Below are 20,202 nucleotides of genomic sequence, written 5' to 3' on the forward strand. Positions count from 1 at the left end.
TCAAGGGCAGGACTGGGACACAGATCCCTGGGAGACGCATGCCTCATCTCATGGGATGCGCTACTGCTCTATGCCTTCCCTCCCTTCCCCCTTCTGTTTTGAGTACTCTACAAGATACAGGGGGACCAAGCCCATGTCATCCTTATAACTCCAACATGGTCACAACTGATCTGGTATACTTACCTCCTTCGCATGATGGCATGCCAACCGATCTCTCTCCATCCAACTCCATGAGTCCTTTCACAGGATGCAGGTCATATCCTCCACCCCAATCCACAACTTCTTCACCTGAAACATGGCTCCTCCATGGTTCCGGGATTCGGAAATAACCTCTTTGGAAGCAGATAGACAGATACTCTTGAATAGCAGTTGCAACATGACTAGACACATTGTACCTCCACCAATGGGTTAGATTCCAGTGCTGGTGGTCCTCCCATCAGGTCAACGCAATAAGCTCTCTACTGCCACTTATCCTGGACTATATTTTACACCTTAAACAATCAGGATTATCTACGAGCTTCATTCGTGTGCATTTGGCAGCCCTCACAACTTTCCACTGCCACATAGATGCCCACTCCATCTTCAAACACCAACTCATGAAACATTTCCTGAAGGGCCTCCAAAATCTTTACTCTCACATACAGGATCCAGCCCGGCCTGGGACCCTGGCCTCATCCTACACTCTTACTAGACCTCTGTTCGAACCAATGGCAACATGCTCCTACATTCACTTATAGATGAAAATGGCATTCCTTGTCGCTATCGCGTCTGCCCAACAGGTCGGCGAAATTGGTGCCCTTATGGCATATCCTCTGTACACACTTTTTCAGAAAGACAAAGTTATGCTACATCCACATCCCAAATTTTTACCCAAGGTACCATCCTCTTTCCATATGAGTCAACCTATCCACCTTTCTTGCTCTTTTCCGAAGCCTCATGGCAACCAACAGGAGGCAGCACTGCACACCCTGGACGACAGATGCATGTTAGCTTTCTACCTGGACAGAAATAAACCTTTCTGAAAATTGCCACATTTATTTCCTTCAACTGCCAAAAGATACAAGCGCGCAGCCATCTCTAAAGCAACGCATTTCCAAGTGGATCACGCAGTGTATACATCTGTCCTGCCAACTACACAATTGACAACCTCCTACTGGAATTAAAGCACATTCCACCTGCTCACTCTCCACCTCCATTGCTTTGCTTTTCTCAATAATGTCCCTGTTGTCGACATTTGCAAAGCAGCCACATAGACATCAGCAGACACCTTTGCCTGTCACTGCACCATTACTCATGACGGCGCAGCAGATACTGTTCTAGGACATACTGTCCTATCATCTGCAGTAAATGCTGCTCCAAAGCCCCAGCCTTCCAGTGAGGGGCACTGCTTCCTAGTCACCTACAGTGGAGCACCCATTGGGATGTCACTTGAAGAAAAGGTTACTTGCCCTGTGCAGTAATTGAGGTTCTTCAAGATGTGTGTCCCTCTGGGTGCTCCACTACCCACCGTCCTCCCTTCTGCTTTGGAACTACAACAGAGAGAGAACTGGGGGACAGTTGGACGCTTATATACGTCCCGTTCACAGCCCTAGAGGGGGGTGGTGCACATGTGCGGTCCGACGGGCACTGCTGATGAAGATCTCTGATACCAGGTGCATATCTTTGTTTGCCAAACATTGCCTCCAGCCTTAGCTATCATTTTGCAAAAAACATTTTTATTTAAATGGAAGAATGAATAGGTTTCCCTGGGGCTCACCCATCACTGACTAGATAGTTTGAGAATGAAGCAATGGAAAAATAGTTCTTCTTAATTTAAGGAATTGACTTGTTTGCTGTACATTTTAGCTGACTTTCTGATTGCGATAGTATGGTATTTATTTTGGTGCAGTCGTTATGGTCTTCTGTATGGAAATTCAGACACATATGGAAATCTAAACAAGTCTGTGACTAGATTTCAACCTTGCTGCAGAATTTTTTCTTCTTGTGTTGGTAAGACAGAGTCAAGTTAAATAGTTATAGTAGTCTAGGCATTATGACAGGTAAACTTCTAAAGGGAACCAATTTACAAAAAAATTATTTCAAGATTTCCAAGAAAAAATACCTCAGGTATACCTCAGGACTGATTGATACAGAGAAATGCTTCAAGAGAAATCCTTTGAGATTTTAAGAAATTTATTCTACCAGGCTCATTCCTCCTTTTTTTTTTTTTTAAAGACCAAGTGCTAGAGATTTTCTTAAGAAATAGTTATTTATAGGTGGTGACAGTGCCCTCTCTTTTGTTAGTTTTTGTTCTATGTTGCAATGTAGGTAATATTTGAAGTCAAATGTTGTATGGAAGGTATGTATCAGCAATTAGACAATACTTTAAAGAGAATCAATTGAATAATTTAATTGATTTTAATCTTCACTGTAGTTAGACACAGGGCTGCCCAGAGAATTCAGGGGGCCTGGGGCAAAGCGGGGGAGCAGACATACTCACTGGGCAGCGCTCCGAGTCGTCGTCGGCGGGTTCTTCAGTCGCTCCATGTCTTTGGCAGCACTGAAGGACCCGCCGCCGAAATGCTGCCGAAGACCCGGAGTGACTGAAGGGCCCCCGCCACCGAAATGCTGCTGAAGACTCGGACCACCACCGGGTAAGTAAAAAGGCATCTCTAGCCAGGGAAGGGATTCTCGGCCAGGGCTCGCAGGGCCCAGGGCAAATTGCCCCACTTGCCTCCCACCTCTGGGCGGCCCTGGTTAGGCATATCTCTCCATTAAAGCGTAAACAAAAAACTGAGATTCATGTTACTGACATTCTGTTAAACATATATTTGTAGAATAAAGGCAGCATGTACCCACTGAAATACACTTAGTACAGTGGTAGAACATAGCAACTATTCTATTCTTCCAGTCATTGAGACGTGATTTTCTTGTAGGTGGTTTTCTGGAAAGTGCGTGGTATGGAAATCCACCCATCAGGAGATAGGTTGAGATCATCACAACATATTTATACTGCTGTGCCAGGTGGGAATCGAACCCAGGCCCCAGAGGTGACAGGCAAGCACTTCAACACTATGCTACCAACACCTGCTTTATATAAGAGACTCTTTAAAGAAACACTATTAGGCAAAAATCATATTTAGTAAAATTCATATTAAACCATTTAAATAACTTTTAATCTTTAATGCTTTTTGTTTACTATTTGTATTTCATTCAGTTTGGACAATGACATTAGATTTTCTAGCTTCATTTCCTGGTTCCCATACACTAGCACAGTGATGCAGCTTTTGTAGAAAATGCCGCAAAAAGCATTTAATTTAGTTTTTTTAAAAGTATGAAACATTATGGCTGATCACCATTTCAAAACTGAATGTAAATTCATCTAGGGTCCCTTTTAAAAAGATTCATTGCTGAGAATGGGCTGAGAAAATATTGCATGTGTGTTCCTGGGCAGCTGGGGCATTGCTTTTCTCCCCCCCCCCCTTTTTTTTTTATTCCTGTTGACCACAACAATTAAAGTGACAACACTGTGTAGACAGTGTAGTTGTTGTAATGTCAGTCCCAGGATATTAGAGAGACAAGATGGGTGAGGTAATATCTCTTATTATTGGTTAAAGAGAAGTTGGTCCAAGATATTACCTCATCCACCTTGTCTCTCTAATACTGTGTGTGTATATATTGAATTCTGAATTAATTGGGTTACAATCACAATTATGTCATCACCTCAGAAAGTATGCAGTAGTTAACTCAATAGAAAAATCAAATAGTATTTTATGAAATGTGGATTTTGTGTGGGGGGGTAGCTTAGACAGGGTAATATGATATAAAAATCCTTGTTTTCTGATGCAGAGTAGAATATTTGTTTTTATACAGTAGGGGAAAAAATAAGGCTTCACAAAGCATCTAGCATGACAAGTTAGGAAATCATTGTAAAGTGACTATGTAAATAAAGGTTATAGCCAGATCCAACCTGGAAAAGCTGACACACTGGCTAGGATTTTCTGACTAATTTTTATCGAGAGAAAATTTTAGCCACAACATGGAGATTTTTCTTCTCTTTTTCCCTCCCTTCCTTCCCTATCTCCCCACTCTCTCAAAAGTGCACATAATCTTTATCTTTCACCTGACCAGCCACATCAAGAACTTATCTTGGTTTAATATCTTAGTCTTAGACTGAGAAGAAACCTGTTAGCCAGTTATCGCCCCCAATTCTTTATTACTTTCATTATTTGTTTTTTAAACACAATCTTTCAGGACCCGAACAAACATTTTATATTGTCATACTAAACATGCTCTTGGCTTTCTCTCTTCTCCCCACATTTTGTCTTCTCTACTACCCTGAAATGCGGTTAAGTATGTATAAGGCTTGGTCTTGAGGAAATTCACTTGTATCCACTTTTGCTCCTTTTTGCATCTCTCTTCAGAAAAGAAATCCTTTCTAGGTATTCCACATGTTTCCTGGAGTTGCAGTCTGCTACAAAGTCTCCCTCCCACATACAAACAAATTGAACTGATGTGACAAAGAATGTGAGGAGAACAGGGTTTTTTTAATTGGTTTTACACCAGTGCTAAAAGTCTGGGTAACAAACCAGAACAATCAGAAATTCTCATTGATGAGAAGAAATTTGTTATAATTGGCATTACTGAAACCTGTTGAGACTATTGGAATGTTAAAATAACTGGTTATAACCTGTTTGGAAGGATACAATAGAGAAAAGAGGTGGGAAGGGATGGATGGTGGAACTGAATATTAAACATACCACCTGTTTTGTATTATTAATAACTCAGAATCACAGGATCTTGAATGCATATGGATCATTGTGCTACCTAATAAAGCACAGAAGCGGGTACTGTTAAAAATTTGTTCCTTATTTCTAGTAAGGGTATATAACCATTAGAACAACTTACCAGTGGTTGTGGTGGATTCTCCATCCATGGCAATCTTTAAATCAAAATTGGATGTTTTTCTAAGAGAGAGATGCTGTAGTTCAACCAAGAATTAATTCAGGAAAGTCCCATGGCCTGTGTTGTGCAGGTCAGATTAGATGATCGCAAGGGTTCCTTCTGGTTTTATAATCTGTTAATCAAATGGGAAATAGAAAGCAACCAATATAAATTGGAAGTTATGAAGTATAGAAAACTGATAAAGGAAGCTAAAGACATCACAGAAAAATCCTTGTCTGACAAGGCTAAAGACAATAAGGAGAGAAGAATATAAGGAACAAAAGAAATCCCAGTGATGATATAAACCCATTAGTTAGATGGAGATGATAAAACTGTTAATGCAGAAATGTTCAATATATTTCTGTTTTGTATTTGGAAAGAAGGATGATATTTTTGAATCTTCTAAGGAAGATTAAGTACTTTTCAGTCCATTAGTAACCAAGGAAGATGTTAAACACCATCTACTAGAGATGAACATTTTAAAATTAGCAGGTCTGGATTATTCTCACCCCAGACTCCCAAAAGAGTTGACTGAGGAGATCTCACGCCAAATGTTAACTTTTGTTAAATCTCGGCATATTGGGGAAATTCCAGAAGACTGGAAGAATGCTAATGTTGTATCAATATTCAAAAAGACAAGCAGAATGACCCGGGTAATTATAGACAAGTTAGTCTGACATCAGTCCTGGGGAAGGTAATGGAAACACTGATACAGGAGTGAATCAATAAAGGATTGAGGGATGGTAATAGAATTAATGCCAGTCAACGTGGTTTTATAGGAAATGAGTCTTGTCAAACAATCTGATTTCATTCTTTACGATTACAAGCTTAGTTGATAAAAATAACTGCATAGATGTAATATACTTAGATTTTAAGACATTTCATTTAATACCACAATGTTTGACTAAAAAATGAGCACTAAATGGTATCAGTACAGCACATGTTAAATGGACTAAGAACAGGCTAACATCTCAAAGTAGTTGTCCATAGGAACTCATCAAACAAGGGTGTTTCTAGTGGGATTCCACAGGGGATTGGTTCTAGGCCTGTTGTTCTAGATTTTTATCACTCATCTGGAAGTAAATATAAAATGACTGCTTATAAATTTGCAGATGATGCCAACATTGGCTGAGTAGTAAATAGTGGGGACGGCACGGCAGTCATACAGGGTGATCTGAATGGTTTGATAAGCTGGGCCAGTTCAAACAAAATGCATTTTAATACAGCCCAATGCAAGATCATACATCTAGGATCAAGGAATGCAGACCACACCTACAGAATGGGGTACAGTATCCTGGAAAGCAGTTACTCTGCAAGGATTTAAGAGTCATAGTGGACTGGAAACTCAGCATAAGCTCCAGTGCAGTGCTTTGGCAAAGAGGACTCATGCCGTCATTGGCTGTATAAACAGGAGTAGTGAGTAGGAGCAAGGAGGTGATTTTAACTCTGTAACAACATTGGTGAGACTGATACCAGAATACTGCTTACAGTTCTGGTGCCCACATTTAAGAAGGATTTTTGAAAAATTGCAGGTGGTGCAGAAAAGGGCCATAAAAATGATTCCGGGACTAAAGAAAATGCCTTATAGTGAGAGACTTTTAGAGCTCAATCTTTAGCTTAACAAAAAGAAGATTGAGAGGTGAACTGATTAGTGTCCAAGTACCTTCATGGTGAGAAAATACCGGTTAGTAAGAGGGCTCTTTAATATAGTGGAAAAGGTCATCACAAGAATCAATGGCTGGAAGCTGAAGCCAGACACGTTCAAATTAGAAATTAGACACCCATTTTTAACAGTGAGAATGAATAACCAGTGGAACAAACTGGCAAGGGAAGTGGTGGATTCTCCATCATTTAGAGGTTTTCAAATCAAGACTTGGGCACCTTTCTGGAAATTTTTTTAGCCAAGCACAAATTACAGGGGTAGATAGCTGTGTGAAGTATAATGATCTGTGTAGTGTAAGAGGTCAGACTAGATGATTGAGGCCTTTTGGCCGTTACAATTTATTAACAGACTTGGTGAGAGAGGAAGGTCCAAGAACAGTGTATTCTAGTAGTGCATAGGGTGCTGGATTGGGACTCATGTGACCTGGGTTCTATTTCTGGCTCTATCACTGACCAACTGTGTAGTCTTCTGTGCCTCTTACCTGTTCCCATCCGTTTTCTGTCTTGTTTTAACTCGTAAGAACTTAAGAGTAGTAAGTGTCTCAGTGGGGTCCAGAGCTCAGTTGAGGTCTTTAGGTGCTACTGTAAAATTAATAATAATCTTGGGATTAAATGCTGGATTTGGACCAAGATCTGTGATCAATTCCTGGCTTTGCCACGGGCTTTGTGTGACCTTAGGCATGAGCCACTGAGGGTATGTCTACGCTGCAATTAGATACCTGTGGCTGGCTCGTGCCAGCTGATTTGGGCTCACAAGGCTCAGGCTAAGGGGCTGTTTAATTGTGGTGTAGACATTTGGACTCGGTCTGCACCCTGAGCTGTGGGACCCTCCCACTTCATAGGATCCTAGAGCCCAGTCTCCAGTTTGAGCCCAAACATCTACTCTGCAATTAAACTGCCCCTTAGCCTGAGCCTCGTGAGATTGACTCAGCTGGCACAGGCCAGCTGTGGGTGTCTAATTGCAGTGTAGATATACCCTTAGTCTGTTCCTGAGTTCCCAGTTTGAACACTGAAGTAATACTGCTTTATCTTACAGGTCTGTTTTGAGAATAATATCATAAATGTTTGTGAGGAACTAAGATTCTGTGGCAAAAAGGGCTATTTAGCTATTTGAATACATGGGGGGAAATTTCTTCAGGTTTTGAAATTGAAGCAGTGGTGAGAGCTTTCAAATAAGATTTAGCAAGCAGGTCATTCCTCCTTCAGATAATTAGGAATACTATGGCACAGTACTGTACTTAAGAGATTAGCTCACTGTGGACAAACTCTTGACTGGAAAATTACTTTCTGCTTAACTAAAACTTGGCTGAAAACCATGTGATAAATGTAAGTTTGTTCCAGATATTAATCTTTGAGGTAATATTAACTAATCAGATAACACGTGTAAATGAGTGCAACAAAAGTGTTTTGAAGAAAATTCCATGAAAATTAACTGAGGAAGTAAACAACTTTTGGTCTCTATAATGTCACACTCAAAGAAACTATTGTATTTTGGGGATTTATGATCTTAATGCAGTGCTTTCCAGATGCTTCTTATGAAGGTATGCAGAATCTATAAAATTCTTGGCATATATTGATGTCTTTCAGTGAACATAGTGATTTATTGTGTCTCCAAGAAAATATGGAGGCACTGACTGCATCTCCTTTGTTAACGTTATGTTCTGACATGGGCCTAAAATGGGGCATAAATTCCTGTTTTTCTTTATAGATCTAGATATAAAGAAAAACAGGAATTTATGCCCCATAAATATATATCTATATAGATATATATAAAGATATAAAGTTAGTGTGGAAACTTCACTTGCGAGTTTTTGTACAACTTGAATTTTTGTGTATGTTTTAGTTTCTCTTCATATGCTTTTAATAGGAGGTATTCAAAATTGATCTCTTAATACAATTTGTGAAAGTTTCACTTTTTTGTTGACATATTGCTAAAAATTGTGGAACTGCACAAAAATTGATAGCTGAATCTTGAGTAGATCCTGATAAAGGGCAGTTTTTGAAAACGTTTAGCATTATAAGTCGCTTTTTGCCATTTTTTCCTCATGATTGAAAATGTATACACAAGGGGGTAGCCAATGTATAAAATCTGTTCTGTTGTGTACATAAAATCTTGTCCATCAGTTAAAATTCTTCGTCATCAGCCGCTACACCTTTCTAGAAGATTTTTATCATACAAAAGAGTTTTTATATGCAGTACTCACTGAGAAGGTTTTATGTGCTGGAAGACAGCTGCTGCTATCTTGCTGAACCTTGAATTGATCATGTCAGAATATGAAACTCCTTTATTGCCTTTTCAAATAAAATGATGTAGGAATCCTGCTCAAACACGCAAAGCATCTGGGGTTTTCTTTTCACTCATCCAAAGCAAGCTGTTATAGGATATATTAGACAGAAACCCTGAAAAAACATTTATGAAAAAGATGTGCGATATCTCAAACATATTACATTTTTAAGCAGTTTTCTATAGTGATAATCTCCATATTAATTGCTATATGTGAAAGTAACTCAGTACAATAATATATGCTGCTAAACACCATAGAAAATGGTGATATGTTTCAATAACAGTAATATGTAACTAGCAAATGAGACTCTAAATTAGCCTAATTACAAACTTTGAAAATTGCAGAGCAAACTGGGCAGAAAGTATCCTGCACGTACGTTTGAAGGTATAATTATATGGTCAGATGTTCTTGGCTCTTTTACACACATTTGATGCTCCTTGAATATAAAGCAATTTGGGGACATATGTACACATACAGCTCAGCTGGAACAACTTGCTTTAAATGCTTTTACTTTAATCCAATAAAAATGTCCTTTTGCTATAAAACCCTTTTTCTATGTAAAAGCTCTTGCTTTTACTACTTTTCAATGAAATTTCCTGAGACCCAGAAAAGTGTAGGCGTTTATCATTCGTGGTCTGGATAACCTGCTCTGTAAGGAGGAAAAGTGCTTATACTGTAATGGTAAAGTGCTTAGATTTAGTGGCACCAAGAGCTATATGAGGAGTTTTTCGGTGCTTACAGGTTACATATAATTTTTGCATGTATTTACTTATTTTTAAATGAAAACTGAACATAAGTTTTGAATCTGTATTTTCCTTGACAAACTAGTAGCAACTTCTTGTTTGAGCTGAGCAGCAATAAAGTGCTGCAGTTGACCAGCTTTATCTTGATCCTGCAGTTACTGGGAGAAGGAAATTGAGGGGATGCTCTTCAAGCCCTAAGTAGGTTTCACTTGCGTGGCACACAGTCTCAGGGCCAGCAGCCTTCAGCACTTACATGAGCTTTTTTGTCGTCGTCCCCCCCCGATAAAGATTAATCTGCTAACAGCAAAATACTCAGTGCAAGGATGACCAAAGCAACAATAAGGCCCACAACAGAGAAATTGCAATACAAATAAGGGTACGTCTTCACTTACCGGAGGGTCCGGCGGCAGGCAATCGATGTTCTGGGATCGATTTATCGCGTCTGGTTAAGACGCGATAAATCGATCCCGGAAGTGCTCACCGTCGACGCCGGTACTCCAGCTTGCTGAGAGGAGTACGCGGCATCGACGGGGGAGCCTTCCTGCCGCGTCTGGACCCGCGGTAAGTTCGGACTAAGGTACTTCGAATTCAGCTACGTTATTAACGTAGCTGAATTTGCGTACCTTAGTCCGAAGTGGGGGCTTAGTGGGGACCAGGCCTAAGTCTCTCTTAAAAGTTAAGGTCAGCATTAATCCATTACTGCTATTGGATGACTGCCAGAAATGCAAGATTTTCTCGAAATACTTAGGTAAACAGATCTATATGTGTTCTAAATATATGGGAAGGTGGCTTACCAAATAAAAGCAACCTCCTCTGCTAGTATGATCAGTCTAAAAGAGAAATGTCATATACATTATCCTTTTCACCTTTGTTTTGCTGCCCATTGGCTTCTCTCCTCTTTCTGCACTTTCCCAATTTTATGCCAGCTGATAACCCAAACTCCTTGATCTGTTCTTAAGAGTATAACATAGGAAGATATATTCAATTCCCAGACCAAAATAATTTTTATAAAATCTCTAAAACAGTGTAATAAAAATCCATTACATTCACCCTGCAATTTTTAGTGTTGTGTATGGGTGAAATGTACATATGTACAAACCTTTTATGCTGATACCACTAACAGGTGCAGAAGACTAGAAAGCCAAGATTAGATTTATCACAATGTAGAAACCCCATAAAAATATAGTTGTTTTCTGAATCCTTTTTGCACATCAGAGCCTAATTTTGCTGCTTTACCAGGCATATTAAAAACAAACAAACAAACCTCTCAATCCTTCTCTTTTAGGGCTATACTACAGAAAGTGCAAACTGATTTCTAAGACAGAAGTCACCCATGACACCAAACTTTTCTGCTTAATGCTGCCACAGAGTACTCATCTCCAGGTTCCTGTTGGGCATCACATTTACCTCAAACAAATTATTGCAGGTAAGAATAGCTGAATCTGTCCACTAACATTACTTAATAAAAATGTTTTTTCTTGATCATTAGCAGTGTGACAAACTGACAATTTCTTGCAACATCCTGAATGAACTTTATTGAATTAAGGTAAACCTTATTGGGGTTCACTGTATTAAAAATGCAGTTGTGTATGTGTTTTTGTGGAATTATATGTATGTAACTTCTCTAGGAGAGTGACTAATGCAGTCTCTGGAAGGTATTAAAAACTTCAAAGGGGTTTTTAGATCAATATGTAGGAAGTGGATTTCCTAGGAGGGTAACTGGGGATAAAGGGAATGCAAATGATCCACTTCAAATACACCCTTTTGAAGCTACTACCTGAGGAGGAAAACTAATTACCTGCCCCTGGAAACTCCAGATCAAAGATCCCTGAACTGTATAAAGCAGCCATCCTCAAATTTTTGTATTGGTGACCCCTTTCACACAGCAAGTCTCTGAGTGTGACCCCCTCCCTTATAATTTTTATTTTTTAATATATAACATGATTATAAATGCTGGAGGTGAAGCAGGCTATGGGGATGGAGGCTCACAGCTCACGACCCCCCACGTAACCTCGTGCCTCCCTGAGGGGTCATGACCCCCAGTTTGATAACCCCCTGGTATAAAGGGTGGACAAAACTTGTTATGAGTGTGCTTATTCTAAGCTGATGCAGTGATTCACCACAAAAAAAAACCCCTTGAGTGGGGTTTGGAAGGACTGCTCCAGCCAGAGTCCATGTCAAGGTTGGAGTGATCTTTGGTAAGCTTATTAGCGTTTGTGTAAGTTCTTTTAAATATGCTTTCTTTGTAGTGCTTTTACCTTAAGAATAAAATAGGCTTGCGTAGAAAGAACTGTGAGGTAACTTATAATTGTTGACAGAGAAAGCAAGCTGCCTGTCTGCTGGGAATAACCCAATGAAGCAGAAACAACAAGGAGTCCGGTGGCACCTTAAAGACTAACAGATTTATTTGGGCATAAGCTTTTGTGGGTAAAAAACCTCACTTCTTCAGATGCAACAATGAAGCAGGGAACTGTGCAGCCTGGAAATGCCCCCTCAGAAGGGTCTCCACCCTAAAAAAAAAAAAAAAAAGGGCTGGTGAGCTGGAAGCCTGAAGCAGGGGTGCCCTTGCTGGATGACTGAGGGAAAACACACATGTGCAGGTGTCCAGAACTGTGACCAAAGAACTCAAATCCAGTTTTATTACTAAAATAAACCAGCCTGTTAAATAACTGCAAAAAGTCAAGGGAGTCAGTTACTCTGTTCTTTTGTATGAACTCTTTCCTTAGCTTTCATTCAGTTCTGTTTGTCTGTTCCCATTGTCAAAAATCCAGCCTTCCAGTTAAGTAATCTACAAGTATCTCCATTCTAGAGAGTGGGTTTGGCATTGAGTGCTTATGTAAGTTTTCTGAACTAAGAGGTATACAGTTATTTTAGGTAATGGATGAAAATAAATGACTCCTTTAATTGGAAGAGTAGCAGCAGGGAGCACAAACAGCAGTTGCTTGTGGCCTTATGATCTCTGTCCAGCAGCAGCTATCTTTCTCACCACAGAGGTATACGTTCACTACTAATGAAAGGTACATATTTGGGGAGTAGACAGCCTCTATCTTCAAGTGCCTCCTCTGCCACTAGCAGCAGCTGGGGGTTATTTCATTCTACCTGTGGGGCAGCTACTTTAAAAAATCAGACCTCAAGGAGAGGTACCAAAGCAACTAATGGTAGCTGTAACAGCAGCTGAAAGAATAGAAGGCTCAGGGCCTGTATCGTCTTTTCCTTTTCCCTCTGAATGTCTGCTTGCAATAGCAGAATCTGGAGGTCACAGCCTTTTCCCTACTAAAAAGGGGGAAGGGAAGATAAAAAAGCAAAAAGCTCCAAGTGGCCCGTTGGTACTTTGTAGCCAATTAGGCAACCAAAGTAAAAGGGCCAGCCTATTCTTGGAATACCTGATGCCCTGTGCTCCTCATGTGAAAACTGCACCTGTAAACACTGAAGCGAAACATGGGTAAAAGTAGCCAGAAAACACAAAACAACTAGTTACAATAGAAAGTAGTTTTTCATTCCAGCCCTAGATGCTTATTCTCAGATTAGCACAAGGATGTGGAAGATGAAGCCCTTAACCCTTTCTGATCATCTTTCAGGGTGTTAAGAGATGGACAAACCTCTTAGATTGAGTGGGTTGTCTGGCAAATGTAAATAACAAAATTAAATTTTAAAAAATAGATGCAGAGTCATGCATTGTTTGTGAAGCTAACATCACTTATGTGGCTGTACTGAGCCTTCATGATGTCAAAGATGGACAATCGGATACATCCTGCAGATCTGATATATGGGTGATCTGGATTCTGTAACAGGCAAAGGGAAACAGCACAATTACTTTCATCTGCTATCCATTACAAGGCCTCTTACAAGGATTAAAAAGGATTAAAATCTTGCAAAGTCAAGTGTTCTTAAGTTAGGAAGTGCCAGAATGAATGTTGTCAGTCTTAATGTGGCCACCATGTGTGTATGCATTATGACACAGGCATGGTCTATGCTAGAAAATTAGGTCGACATAATATGTCTCTCAGGGTGTGAAAAATCCACATTCTTGAGAGACATAGTTAAATCAATCTAAGTCCCCGTGTAGAGAGTGCTAGAATCCCTCCCATCGGTGTAGGTGGTGTCTACGCTGAATCACTGCAGTGTTTTAAGTGTAGACAAGCACACAGTCATTAATTACATGTTCACATACTACTTTTTTATTTTTAACCAGGACCCATGGTTCATTGAGTGCACAGGGTGGAGTTGCTCTAGGGATGAATCAAGGTTGCGAAGTGAAGGCTATTGTCTGAAGCACCCCTGTTGCATTTGTTACAGAAGTTGGAAGGCTTGTACTGAATGAGGCAGGGGGCTGCAAGAAGAGAAAGGGAAGTTGAATGCCACCCTGGAGACTTGGATTTTATCCCTGCCTCTGCCACAGAGTTATCATGTGATGCTCGGCAAGTAAAGTACACCAAACTTTTCATAGGTAATCAATCTGTGTGCAAGTGGAGGCTGCATCATATAATGTATAAGCATCAGGGGGCCAAATTAAGGCTGCAAAGGCAATGTTCGCAATGGCATTTCCTAACTTTAGTGCTTGACTTTGCAACTTTGTGTTCCTTATTAAATCCTTAAGTTGGTATTTCCTACTTTTTATGTATTTGTTAATAGAGAGGAACTTTAAGTAATGTTAAATTAAATCTTTTTGTGAATTTCTTTACATTTTGAGAGAATCTTTTGTGTGTGCTATTTAAATAATAAACCACTTACTCATTTTAGGGCTTCTATTTTGGAGAAAGAACAGGAGTACTTGTGGCACCTTGGAGACTAACAAATTTATTAGAGCATAAGCTTTCGTGGACTACAGCCCACTTCTTCGGATGCATTCATTAATAGCAATTTCTGAGTCTCATGGGGATGTCCAAAAATCTGGGCTTTTTGGGACTTTCATTACAGCTTATACTGGAAAGAGAGTAATCTCTTTGTAATATTCCTTAGTTTTCTTGTTGTACTGGTTGTGGTACTTTGGGGGTTCACCCAGCCCAGAAGAGGTTGTCACCACCTGCTCTGTAACCTTGGGTGCTTCTGTGCCGTGCAGTTTTGGCTCAGAGCAGTCTGGTTACAGTACAGTGACCTCACCGCCAGCCTGGTTAATCCTTGCAGCGTGACACCAACAATCCCGACTCTACCCAATGCTGTTTCCTTTGCAGTGCTCAGCCCCTCTCACTGTAGCACTCACAAAACTGTATCAAGTTCCCTGTGCCTCTAAAAAGACACTACACGGCACCAGCCTGCTAGTTTGGCTGTGGATTTTACTCTTCAGTTTGAAACACTGTGTGGAAACTATTGCCAACAAAGCACTATTCACACCGGCGCTTGTCGTTGGCAAAACTTTTGTCTTTCGGGGGGAGAGAGTGTGTGTGTGTGTGTGTTTTTAACACCTCTGAATGACAAAAGTTTTGTCTTTCACTTGCCAGTGTAGACAAAGCCCCAGTTTTCAAAGTCAGGTGTCCACCAGGGACCTGATGCCATGTTAATTTTTGCATTCTCCTCCCCCTGTCGAGATAGTTAAGTGGCTGTCAATCATTTGATTGCTTTGTTTACCTTTTATGTTAATGTGCTTTCATTGTTTTTTTGTCTCCGTTTACGCTGGAGACACATTCAAGCAGATGGTACCACATTTCTTTGTCTAGGGTGGAGTGATGTAAGCCTTGTCTGCCAAATACATTATAACTTTTCATATATCACCCCTAGGTACACCATGCAGTGATAATAATGACCAGCATGTTACCAGTTCACATATGATACCTTACATGACATCTTTTAGATGCAGATTATGACAACAATGAGTTGGTCAGGCCAGCTGACTCTTATTGTACATGCTGGGGTGCCCTTTGCCCTCTGGCATGTGGGTGCTCTCAGGGTCATAGCACTACAATAAAGTGCTCCTAGGAACCTTTAGTGTGAACCAATAGGGGCTACATGGACCTATTAATGTGCAAGATGTATGTGCACTTTAGAAATCACACCCCTTCTGCTTTGTGTAGGCAAACCTTTATTGCATGTAACCATTCCCGGTGTTTTTTCAGTGTTTTTATTGAATAAAAAAATTGCTTTTTTGTATGGTGGGTACAGTATTGTTTTTGTGTTTGTTAGTTGAAACCTAAAATCAGAAGGCCTACGTGGCGGTTGTCGTTAATATGTGTTTTATTGCCATTGTCATCTTTGAAGCTCTGTATTTCACCACTCAGAGCCATATTGATCAATATGTGGCAAGTAATTAAATTGTTTGCAAACAAAGCACGTTTTTAATGCAACTTTGCTGTTACTGCAGCTTCTAAATGACAGACTTTATAACTGGGTAACAGTTTGAATAGGGACTCATGTCTATAATTTCCCATTCTTTAAAAAAGGTAAATGTTCAAAACCATAACCTCCAATTTGTAAGAAGCATAACTAATAGATGAGAAGGAGCTGTAGTTTTGTTGCTTATTTTCATGTAACCCTTCTTGAGAAAAGTAAGAATTACCATTTGAAAAGAAGCAGTGTAACTTACAGTTCAGACTCAAAGGAGTACAGTAGGAGCTTATCTGAACCCACTCTGTTTTGATTACTGTTCCTTGTGGGCCCCTTCTCTGCAATAATGTTAGTCTTCTGAGGCAAATCAGTCATCAAAGGTAGCCATGACAACCAGGGCAGATAGTGATTCTTCCCAAGTATGCAAATGAACTGGAGTGAGTGAGGGGCTGATTAGTTCTGATGTCAACAATGTTACTGCATAGCAGGCAGCAGAGGTGCACTCTTTGGGGGGGAAATCAACATACAAACACAAAATATATATTGGAGATCATGTTAATTAGTGGCTGAAATTTGATTCAAATTCCCCAATGCATATTTACTAAAAAGGGTTCTGAAAAAGGTGAGACACTGATGTAAAGATTCTGTAAAGGAGAAAATTTTGATGCTTCCTTAACTATGCAAGACCATAATGAATGAGGTGATGATAGGAATATTTTAGGTACAGTAATGGGTAGAGAATTGCTGAAACCTTTACTTCACTCACTCCTTGCAATACTGAGTTGCTTAAAAAAATAAAATGCATCCCACATAACATCGGGAACTTCTTCTGTAACCTGCTGCCTTGACATGTACGCTGGTGTACAGTGTACTAATAGGGATGTACAAGAAGGAGGAAACATTGCCTTGCGCAGTAACTGTAGTTCTTCAAGATGTAGGTCCCTATGGGTGCTCCACTACTGCCCTCCTTTCCCTCTGCTTCGGTTGTTCCTTAGAGGATTTTCTTACTCAGTAGAGAAGAACTGAGGGAGGTTTGCCCGCACACCCATGTATAACCTCGGTGTCTGCCATGAGGAGGCATAGGGCATGTGGGAAGGCTGAATGGGCAATGCTAGCTAGAAATCTCCAGTCAAGGGCACGAGAGGCAAATGTGCATCTGAGATGGAGCATCCAGAGGGACACACCTCGAAGGGTGCATGTGTGTGGTGCTATGTATTAAGATAAAGGTTTTTTTCGGCATAAAGTAATTGTTTGAAATAGGGTGGAAAGGCTCTGGGTGGGGATGCAGCTACATCAACACATTTTACCCTGGGTAGTAGGCTTAGTCCTTGAGCTAGCTGGAGTTAATAAATTAGCTGAGACTTGTCTTATAATTTCGTATAAATCTGAAATAATGCTTGGCTACATTTACTTTTTTTGTTTGTGTTTAATGCTAAAACCTGTTTTATTAAAAAAAAAAAAACTTAAACATTTGAAACAGCTGCTGAGAAATTATAGGAGTAGACAGGCTGCTTAATGAATATGATCGCATTAAAATCACTTGGTATGAGTCTTCTTTTGTGCTAGAAGTTTCATTTTGCGCTTTTCTTATGTTTGAATAGGTACTGAGATAGTGAAGCCATATACACCTGTATCTTGTTCTTTGAAATCAGATTTCAAAGAACCATCTCACCATGATAGTACACACCTAATTTTAATGATCAAAATTTATCCCAATGGGCTTTTCACACCAGAACTTGACCACCTGCAAATTGGTAAGTGTTTTCTTGCACTAAATCATTTTATATGTATGTTTCCCACCACAGACTGTTCAAGTTGGTACCCACTTACATATGTGTGTTTTCTCCTTTGTGACCCTGTTACATTTAATATTTGAAACCTTATTCCTTTAGCCGTATCCTATGTAGTTTTGTTAGGAACTGTATACTGTAAAATATCACATTGGGGTCTACACTTCCAGAGTTTTCCCTAAATAATTATAGCTAGCTTATTGTAAAGTTTCTTTCTATGTACATTATTTACCATTTCTCTGCTACTTGGAAAAAAAACTTAGGTTTATTTTTGTGTGATTGATGTTAACACAAACCTCAATGCCTACTGCTCCAAGTGCAAGAAACACTTTTAACTTTGTCATTACTAATCTAAACCATAGCTCTGTGTGTATTTATACCAAAAAAACCAAACAGCCTATCAAAACATTACATTGCACATCCAGTTTTTCTTTGGTGACAGAATGAGAGAAAATGAACCACGTGTGACAGATATTAGTCATGTCAGTGCTGTTCTTGAAAATGCTCAGATACTACAGTGATGAGGGCAGCATAAGAGCTTGTATAGAATAGATCACCAATATTCTGACTTCCATTTCAGTAACGTTTACTGTTCTGTTTTTGTTATATAGGAGACTATATTTCCGTGAGCAATTCTGAAGGTAGCTTCAAGAAGTCGCAAGTTCAAACTTTAGAAGATATCTTTTTATTGGCAGCAGGCACAGGCTTCACACCAATGGTTAAACTACTGAACTATGTTCTGACTAATGTTTGTGGTCTGAGGTTAGTATACTCCTTATGGCTTAGGCACCAAACCAGATTAATTTTTAATGAGGAAGTAAAGGGTAAATGACTGAAATCAGTTCTATAGGAATAACAGAAAATGGATTAGGAATACGTCCCCAAATTGCTTTATATTCAAGGAGCATCAAATGTGTGTAAAAGAGCCAAGAACATCTGACCATATAATTATACCTGCAAACGTACGTGCAGGATAATTTCTGCCCAGTTTGCTCTGCAATTTTCAAAGATGCATTGGTACTGTGTTCCAGTGAGAAGTCATTGTTGGACTATTGGGTTAGTGTCTCATCAGCACCAGTTTTCACCTAAATATCTTCAAAACCAGATTACCTTAAGACCAGGTAATATACTGTAATTTATAAAACTAATGGCAAATGATGAAACCAGAATCCATCATCACCATTTTGAAACTCAAAGTTTATGTGTACAACATGGAGTGTATAATGTTCAAATAATATTAAAATAGCATAGCACAGTAACACTTAGATACTATTGAGACACTAAAGAACAACTTTTAGGTATATAGTCCTGTTACTGAAGTCTGTGAAATTCATCATTCTTGTCCTTAAGAGAATATAGGTCTTAAATAGCTGCATAATTAAATGTGTTCTGGAGATGTGCAGTATTTTCTTTCTATTTAACTGTTGCTACACATTCATACATAGTTAAAAGCTTGATGTTGAAGTTGTGTGTGTGTGTGTGTGTGTGTGTGTGTGTGTTCTGTTTTGTTTTTTTAAGGACAGTGAAGTTGATGTTCTTCAACAAAACAGAAGATGATATACTTTGGAGAAACCAGCTGGAGCAGTTAGCTCTGAAAGATAAAAGGTATTAAATAGTTTGATAGAATTTCATTTATAAATTATTTATATTATTGTAGCACCTAGGTGCTTTAGTCAGAGTCCAAGATGCCATGATGCTAGGTAGTGTACAAAAACAAAACAAAGATGGTCCCTCAAAAGCTTACAATCTAATAAGATGAGACAATCGATGGATATTAAGACAGAGGAGTACAAGGAAACAATGAGACAGTACTGGCCAGTATGATAGACAGTGGTCTCTGTTCACCAGCAGTTTAACCATTGTGAAGATTTTTTTGTAGGCATTATGGAAAGGGAGAATTTCATGGGAGACTTTGGAGGATGATATGCTAGTTTTTGCAGATGTTTATGGGGAGCTCCTCCCAAGCATGAGGGACAGCATGGGAGAAAGCGCAAAGGTGCTTGTTTGAAAATGTAACAAGTGGGTGATGGAGACTGGCATGATGGACCAAGTGGAGGTGGAAGCTGACATCTTGATAGTGTGTGAGAGATCATAGGGTGGGGATATGCCTGGAAAATGAATACAAGTAGTGTATGTTTGATGCAATTAAGAAAAGGAAGCCAGTGGAAGAATGCAAGAAGAAGGTGTTGACATGGTCAAAGTAACAGGCTAGGGAAATGGTCTTTGCCGAAGTATTTGAATTATAAAGCAATCATAAATTCTACCACATTTACCACTTATCTGGAGAGAGTAACTCTTTTTTAAATGGGTAAGTAATATAGTGGACACCATCAGTTTACCACCACCACAGTAAGGGTAGAGGGGATGAGTTTTTAAGCTTGCGCTGGTAAATTTTCCTCTTAATTTAGCTGTTTATAACATCAGCTGTTTAAATATGTGCCTTTCTCAGTAGGGATAGACTTAAGCATATGCTCAAATATTTAGCTGAATTTGGGCTTTTGAGCAGTTGAAAATCAGTAGATAGTACCATGCGATCCACCA

At 39.5% G+C, this 20,202-nt stretch overlaps 1 protein-coding gene across 12 annotated transcripts in view; it reads left to right on the top strand.

Moving 5' to 3' along the window:
- The window catches only part of LOC101942797 (melanocortin-2 receptor accessory protein 2-like), a 177,193-nt gene that overhangs the window by 39,199 nt on the left and 117,792 nt on the right, over nt 1-20,202 (top strand). For all 12 annotated transcript variants that reach the window (XM_065588171.1, XM_065588166.1, XM_065588165.1 and 9 more), the window contains 4 exons: nt 10,899-11,039; nt 17,473-17,625; nt 18,273-18,423; nt 19,180-19,266. In XM_065588171.1, the coding sequence (XP_065444243.1) occupies nt 10,899-11,039; nt 17,473-17,625; nt 18,273-18,423; nt 19,180-19,266 (532 nt within the window). The remainder of the gene's footprint in view (nt 1-10,898; nt 11,040-17,472; nt 17,626-18,272; nt 18,424-19,179; nt 19,267-20,202) is intronic.

Source organism: Chrysemys picta, chromosome 3, assembly GCF_011386835.1.
Source record: "Chrysemys picta bellii isolate R12L10 chromosome 3, ASM1138683v2, whole genome shotgun sequence".
NCBI lineage: Eukaryota > Metazoa > Chordata > Testudines > Emydidae > Chrysemys > Chrysemys picta.